This window comes from Strix uralensis, chromosome 18 (assembly GCF_047716275.1).
Source record: "Strix uralensis isolate ZFMK-TIS-50842 chromosome 18, bStrUra1, whole genome shotgun sequence".
In the NCBI taxonomy this organism is placed as follows: domain Eukaryota; kingdom Metazoa; phylum Chordata; class Aves; order Strigiformes; family Strigidae; genus Strix; species Strix uralensis.
In genome coordinates, this window is record NC_133989.1 from 1,987,634 (window position 1) to 1,995,579 (window position 7,946).

At 60.8% G+C, this 7,946-nt stretch overlaps 1 protein-coding gene across 5 annotated transcripts in view; it reads right to left on the bottom strand.

Annotated features, from left to right (window-relative positions):
* The window catches only part of ZNF512B (zinc finger protein 512B), a 35,861-nt gene extending 30,398 nt beyond the window's left edge, over positions 1-5,463 (bottom strand). For 3 of the 5 annotated variants that reach the window (XR_012631469.1, XM_074888648.1, XM_074888645.1), the window contains exon 1: positions 1,044-3,145. Coding sequence is in view for 4 of the 5 variants with exons in the window: in XM_074888648.1 (XP_074744749.1) it covers positions 1,044-1,188 (145 nt within the window). In the remaining variant the exon portion in view is untranslated. Of the gene's footprint in view, positions 1-1,043; positions 3,147-5,373 lie in introns of those variants that run through there. The other 2 variants (XM_074888646.1, XM_074888647.1) reach the window with 2 other exon arrangements.
* Positions 5,464-7,946: the final 2,483 nt, after the last annotated feature.

A 7,946-nucleotide genomic window follows, 5' to 3' on the forward strand; every position in this document is an offset into this window, starting at 1 on the left:
ACCTTCCCAGGGAGAGCAATGAAATATCTTCATCGTGGAGTGTCCTCCACTCAGAATCATTCACAGAATCACAGAATCATTCAGGTTGGAAAAGACCCTTGGGATCATCGAGTCCAACCATAATGGAGTCCACTCCACTTCATCGCTTCCAGTCCATTTAAACCAGAAGGAAGAGCTAAAAAAAAAAAAAGGGCTTTTCTACTTTAGAAGGTGCTGATAAGGAAAAACTGCTCTCCTGAACACAGGTACGTTCATCCTGCAGACAGCTGGAGTTCAGGCCCCTTAGCAAGAAGTTACACCCCTCTGCTAGCGATTATGGCTTTGACCCCCTCAAGGGAAGTGGCATGTGGGAAACATTTAGGGCACATGCATTTCCCAGCGAGGCCACTGATTTTGGGTGTCTGGTCTGAGATACACCTCTGGGGTCTGAGCCTCGCCCGGCGTGCAGGCACCCCTCGGCCTCCAGGGCTGCCGTTAGCAAAGCGAAGGCAGTGAGAGCCTCTCCGCGCCCGCAGAGGGGATCTGCCCAGCGTTAAGCAGACAGGAGAAAAATCTCCTTGGGCCTGGAGATTCCTGGATAGAGAAATCAGCTATCCATCAGAGTGACAGCCCTTAGCAAGCGGGTCCCCTGGGGCTCGTACGCTCGCAAGCCTCCATCCCGGGGGCCGCGACACGGGAGACAGCAGATGGTCTGAACTCATTTAAGCCTTTCCATCCTTTGATGTAACACTTAGCTACCAACACGATCTATAGGCGGCGAGACACCCATCTCGTTAAGCCAGACACACGCCTCTCCAAAGGGAGAGACCGCCGCCATCCCTTCTCTCCCGTTCCCAGGGACCGGCTCTCCGCAGCTCCCAGGGTTTGGGGCTTTTTCAGCCCAGCACAGCCCTCACTGGTGGGTCGAAGTGAGGAGCAGAGGCACGCCGAGACCCGAGGCGCTTGCACCCCCTCATTTTGGCAGCCGCCCCCCCAACCCCTGCCACCGGGCTCGTCCCCTCTGCCCCATCCACCTCCGTGGAAAGAAAAAAATAGTTCCTTACCGAGCTTGGGCAGCTCTGCGGGCGGGTTTATCCTTGTCTCTGTCCTGCTTTCTTTGCTGGCAGCGGGTTTGTTAGAGCCTGCAGTTTTCCTTCCACCTTTACAGGTATAGGAATCCGCCATCTCTGAAAGAAGCAGGGGAGGCATTAAAATTCACTCCTCGGAGCTGTGAGCAACACATGCTGAAAGCAAGGAGAGCTGCTGGGGAGGGAGGGAAATTAGAAAACTATCACGCAGCTTAAAGGTTCCCACAAAGAGAAGAAACGGGACGTGTTTCCGAGTATTTGTTCTACAGTCGTGCGACGCCGCAGACATGGCTGAAAAGCTGCTTTCGTTATAGGCTGGTTTCCCCTCCACATGTAATGGCAAAGACTTTATTAAAAATTATGGGCTGACTTTGCCCAGAGAAGTAGTGAATAAATGGCTTTTCCTCTTCGTTTATTTCTCTGCTTTCATTTAAGACACCAAAAGGAAAAAAAAAAATAGTGAGTTTTAATGAGCAGATGTAGTGATAAATTTCCAATTTTCCTTATTAATGGGAAACTGTTATAAACTGAGAATTGTTAATGTTATCTGAATTTTCCGTATTAATAATTCAATTTGGCTTCTCTATAAATAATGAACACCAGGAATTATCGCAGAAGGCCCAGTCTCGCTCCCGATGGAAGCGGGCAGCAGGACACCCCTCCAAGCTCTGCCCCGCTTGGTTTCAGGTACCTTCCTCCCCTCCCAACAGCACAAGCAAAGACACGTCTGAGGATGGGGACTGCACCAGGAGACGCCGCATACAGCCCCGGGGGGAAAGGAGCCCTCCGAGCCCCCCCAACGAGAGCATCGAGCCCTTGGGAGGTGATTCCCTGGATCACCGTGGCCTTGGTTGGGACGCGACGCTCAGCCCGGCACCAGCAACGTGACTAAGGGAAGTGCCAACCAGTGCCTTCTTCACCTTCGCTCAACACTTCTCTCCCCCACACACACGTTTTTTAAAACACAGATTTGACTCGTCACCCCCAATTCCTCCCACGAGATCGCGTTTAGCATCATGTAACTCAACGCCCTGAGCAGCCAGACTCATCTCGCCTGTCCTTGAGCCCAGAGGGATGGGGCAGGTCGGGGGAGCATCTCCCGTGTGCCCGGATCGCCGGCCATGACATCAACACATGGGACACGAGGGTCCAACAGCCCTTTCTGAGGTGCCCCCGGGGACTTTCCGCGCGGCAATCGGGCAGCACGCATCGCGTGCAGCCCAGATGCTCCGAGAAGAGCTGGCAAAAAGCTTCCAGCACATGTTCAGCTGGTGACACATATGTGGTGGTTCGCACAGACACAAAGGTTAATCGGATCAAGTGAGAAATTCCTGCCTTGGCAACAGGTTCTCTGGCATTTGGTGCTGAACACAGAGATCATTTATTCAGCTAATTTGGGCTCTTTTGGTGGGAGACCTTGGTAGGAACTGCCTGGGGCGCCTTCCCGGGGCTGGCTGGTCTCTGGAGCAGGCACAGAGAGGGGTCCCTGTGGCCCCTTCCCAAATCATGGCTCCACGTTCACCTGCGTGGCTGCTCCTACTGTCCCCAACCCCCTGGGGACAAACGTGCCAGTCCCCTTCCTTCCTCTGCTGCCTCCTGGCACCTCTGCGCGATCCCCAGTCAAGTTGCTCAAAGTAAAAAGAAAAAAACCAAACCCATGCTCACAAAAGACGTGAGAACTGAAAGCTGAAGACAACACAACCTCTGCGCTTTACAACAGGGTGAAAACCAAAAGGAAACCCCCGCAACCAATGCGTTTATCCAACCCCACGCTGTGGCTTCACCCCTTGGGCTGGGCACAGAGAGGGGAGGGAGGCCCAGCACCGGGGCCCCCCACGCCGAACGGTGCTCACCGGCACAATCACAGCCCGAGCGGCGAGAGACACCCCGGGCAGGGCTACCATCGGATGGGTGATGGACCACAAAACCTCCGTGGCTGCACAGGGCAGCCCTCGCCAACAGCCGGGTCGCCCACCCCGTGCTCGCTGCACACCCCCGGCAGCGCGCACCAAACCCCAGGAGCCGGGGCTGGTGCCGAGCATCCCTCCCGAAACCACTGCCGCGGTCGAGGTACCCAGCTCAGCCCTGCTCCCCAACACTTCTTGTTCCCCTTAACACATCTGTCCCCTCAAAGGGATCCTTTCTGGCCAGCTTAGAAGGCTTTGAACGTCTTTTGTTTTTCCACACCAAATACTTCTTTGAATTTTTTCCCACTTTTTGGCTAAATGAAAAATAAAAATCCCATAAACCACTTAGCGAGAGCCAAACTCCGCTCCCTGGCCACTGATACAACCCCAGGGATCCCAGAGGAATTGCCCTGGAGCCAGAGAGCACAAATCAGCCCATTGTTTTGGGGTTTTTTTTGTAATGTCCAAACTTCTCGCTCATTTTTGAGTAACACATGCTGAAACCGGACAACAGCCCGCGCCCTACTATGCTTTCATTACGTTTTTGGTGAAAACCCTTTTGCAACCAGCAGCGGAAGGAGGAGATATCGGCAGGTCCTGCCTGCGAGCGGGGCGAGGATGTGGCGCGGGAAGGTTGGGGCCGGCAGCGTCTTTGCTGATAAAGCCTCCAGGTCGGCTTTAGGTGCCGTTTTAGAAGTTTGCGGCAGTATTTTTGAAGTGTCCAACTCCAGGAAAAAAAGCCTGTGACAACACAGGAGCTGGCGTGGGATGAGCAAAGGCTGAGTCAGTGGTGCCGGGAGCAGCGGTGAGGAAGAAGCCTGTGGCCACGGGAAAGGGGGAGCGAAACCTGAGGACCCACCATGCCAAAGGCCTTTTGACACGGGACAGCAACGTCCCAGCCACCCGCCGTCCTGACAGGCTTTTTCCCTCCGTGACAGATCCCCCTGGGGAGCTGTCCGGCTGGGCACAGCCTGGAAATCGGGCATAAACTGGGAAAAGGGGAAATAATTCACATATAAATGCCCATCTGTGACCTTGGATGGGGTCCACAGGAGCACGTAAGGAGCCAGGGATGGCCGTGACCCCTCTCAGCCCCATGACGTCCTTATGGCTACACGGGGAAAGTCACCCGCGGGTCCTGACCACAAATTCTCCTGCCGGGACTCCTGCCCCGGTCCCGTCGCTACAGATGCACCGTGCCACGCAACGACCGGCCCGATCACCCGTCACCCTGCTCCGCTTATCCTTCATAATTTACCAACGGCTCCAGATGTAGGCAACGCCAAAAAGACAAGCGAGCTGCCTGCCCCTGCCCGCGTGGCACAAGTGGTGTTGCCGGCAGGACGCGGGCAGAGACGTGGCGAGGCCAACGCGATGACGGACGCCGAAGGGCACTGCCGGAGGAGCCGCGCTCCCTCCCGCCAACTCATGGGCGAACCCGCGGCTGCGTCCACGCGCTGGGAGAAACTTCTCGGGAATAAAGACGACGAAGCGGCGGGAGAAGCTTCCTCAGGAGCGGAATCGCCGGAGGTCTCCCGAGAGGGAACCACGTGGCGGGTGAAGCCCTGCGAGCCCCTCTTCTGTCCCCGGGCACGGCCGGCTCCCTCGGTGTCCCCCACGCCGAGCGAAGCCCAGACGCTGGTGGGTGCCCCTGGCGAGGGTCTGCTGGAGGGAACAACTGGCCCCGCGGTGTGAGGCCGCCGTGCTCCCGCCACCGGGCACCCGGTGAGGCTTTTCGCAGGGTGTAAAGTTTCTGTTTGAGGCACGTTAGCCAGTCCCTCCCCCTTCACCCGTCCCCAGGCACAAAAGCAAAGGGGGGAAAAAACCACGCGCACACCCCCCGCAGACAATGAGGCCGAGGTGGGGACCGGGGTGTCCCCCTGTCCCCAGCATCCCTGGGGTGAGCGGACACGAGGACCTCTGCCCTGCCCGGTCCTGCTGTCACACCCCCCCCCCCCCCCAAACCGGGCTCTGCCATCCCCCTGTCCCCTCCTCTGCCCCCCACCCGCCGCTGTCACCCCTTGCCCCCACCCGTCACCCTTCAGGCAGGGCCGCCCCGGGGCCTGTCACCTCCCCGGGCCTCAGCGGGGGCCGCCTCGCCGCCTGTCACCCGGCCGGGCCGCCCCGCGGCCTGTCTCCTCCCCGGGCCCGGCCGCCCCATCCCCGGGAGGTGCTCGGGGCTCACCCCCGCGGGGCCGGGGCCCACCGAGGGCTGGCGGGGAGGGCCCGGCCCGGCCGCGCCGCCGGGAGGGGAAGAGCGAGCGGCAAAATGGCGACGCGGCGGCGGGCGGAGCGGAGCGGAGCGGGGGGTGTGGGTGTGTGTGTGTGAGTGTGAGTGTGAGTGTGTCGGGGGGGTCCCCGCCGCGGCGGGTGTTACCGGGCCGGGGCTCGGTGCTTACCTCGGCGGGCCGCGGTGCGGGGCGCGCAGGGCCGGGCCCCCCCCCGGCCGGCGAGGCGGTGGCGGCCGCCGCCCCCGGCTGCGGGCCGCGGTGCGGGGCTCCCCGGCGCGCCCACACCCGCGGCGGCCCCGCCGCGCTCCGCTGCCGCGCTCCCGCCCGCCCGTCGCCGCCGCCGCCGCGGCTCATGCGCGCTCCCCGGCCCGGCCCCGCCCGGCCCGGCCCGCCCCGCGCCCCGCCACCGCCGCCGCCGCCGGCCCCACGCCGGCCCCGCGCCGCGCGGATCTCGCGTGGCTCCGCCGACGGGGCCGGGACCGGGCGGGAGCGCGGGAGGAGGGGGGGCGGGGGCGCCGCCCCGGGAGGGCGGGACCGGGCAGCGCCCCCCCGGCCCGGTACGGGCAGGTGCGGGCAGGACGGGCTGGCCCCCGGCGCGGGCAGGGCTGGCAGCGCTCCCGGCTGCTCCCCCCCACCCCTCACGGGGCAGAGAGGGTGCCCCGCCTGTCCGGGGTGCGGACAGGGGTGTCCTGCCTGTCCTCCTGCCCTCCAGCGTGCAGGCAGGGTGTCCTACTTGTGTTCCTGCCCTCCAGGGTGTCCTGCCTGTCCTCTTGCCCTCCAGGGTGTCCTGCCTGTCATCCTGCTCTGCCGGGTGCAGGCAGGGTGTCCTCCCCGTCATCCTGCCCTCCAGGGTGTAAGCAGGATACATTCTACCTGTCGTCCTGCTCTGCCAGGCGCAGGCAGGACGCCCTGCCTGTCATCCTGCCCTACTGAGTGCCCTGCCCATTATCCTGCCCTCCAGGGTGCAGGCAGCGTACCCTGCATGTCATCCTCCCCTTCAGGGTGCAGGCAGGGTGCCCTGCCTGTCATCCTCCCCTCCATGTTGCCCTGCCTGTTGTCCTGCCCTCCAGGGTGCAGGCAGGGTGCCCTGCCCATCCATCCCTCTAACCCCGGGGTACAGGCAGCTGGAAGAAGGCTCGGGGTCCCCTTGCGAACCACCCCGGCTCCCAGGGACGAGGCTGGGTGCGAGGCCGGTGCGGTGCCCGTGGGATGATCCGTTTTTCCCGGCTCCTGGGCTCGGGGTGTCACCCCCGGCAGAGCCGGTGGCACCCGGGAAGGTTACCGGCCTCGGGTACCGGCACCGGCAGCACACAGCCACTCCAGGATCCAGCACCGCCGTCCGAGTGGCCGCAGCAGCCCAGAAATTCGGGAAAAACAGACAAATTTTGCCATGTGAGAGCAAAATCCAGAGCGACCGTCGCTGTCAGGGCCGCCTGGCACCATCGCCGGCGCGTGGCTCACACGAGAATCGAGAGGCCCCGTGGCGCGGCCACGCCAAATCAAAGTGAAAAAAAACCCCAACCCAAGTTGGGAGTTTCCCCGCGGTTCCCCTCTTTGTCTCCATAGTGGGGAAAGAGCTTAATTAATGTCTGCGGAGAGCAGGGAAAGCTTTGTGTAATTGCTAGGTATTATTATCGGCGGAGTGGAGGGTGATCAGCGGGGTGGGAGGGACAGGCACAGCCCACCTTCTTTGTATAAAATGAGGCATATCCGAGGCGGTTTTGCTTCCCAGCCAACGAGCTGCCTGCCGGGAGAGCTGTTAACTTGCAGCAGGCAGGAAGGCAGCTCTCTGCTAGGGCTCTCAGGCAGCTTCACGTCCCTGCTGGGACCAGGCAGCATCCTCAGCACCTTCAAAGTCTCCTCCTCGCTCTAAGGCTGCAAACGGTGCCCAGTTTGCCTTTGCTCATCCCCGTAAAATCGTGTCAGCCACCCCGGGCACGTGTGAATTCATGCAGACGCGTGTGCAGAAGTGGCACCACGTTAATTTTCTGGATCTGCAAAGCACAGTTTTGCATCTTGAGGAGGGGGTTGAGGGTGAGAGGAAGATGCTGAGGAGCCCGGCCAGCCGGGGGGTTATACAGAGGCTTGGAGAGCGGCCGGCCATGGGCTGGTTGAAGTACAGAAACTTTGAAATAATGCAAATATAAAGGCAACCACAGTTGCTATTTTCAGGCCCTGCTGAGCGGAGGGGAGGGGGCCAAGGAATGGACTTGAAAAGAACAGCAAATGTAGAACAGATGCGGTGGAGCGCTTCGTTTCACGTGCAGAGTTGTACCGGTGTGGAAGAGCTGTGCTAGGAAGGGCAGGAGGAGGAAGAGGAGGAGGAAGAGTGACGGGGGCTCGCAGGAAACCATCGCATCTCCTCGTGCATCGCAGCTTCGTCGCAGAGGTGGGTTGTGGATGAGAACTCGTCCTCTCAGACCGGCACGATACCACTGGGGGGACAGGGCCACATGTGCCGAGAGGTGATTCCCCAGCGCTCTGGCCCCGGGGTTACCGTTCCCACCATTCCCACCATTCCCACCATTCCCAGTGTTCCCACTGTTCCCACTGCGCAAGGCAGGAGCAGGCAGCGGAGAGGCAGCCCGGAGCCCACTGCGGCTGTAAATGCCAGAGAAGATGCTTGGCAGCGGGGACAAAGCAATCTAAGCCATTGAGCATGTAAATTAAATTGATACAGACCCCAGGAGGAGGAGAGGGGGGGGAGAAAACAATTATATAGCCAGGATCAGATAGATCGG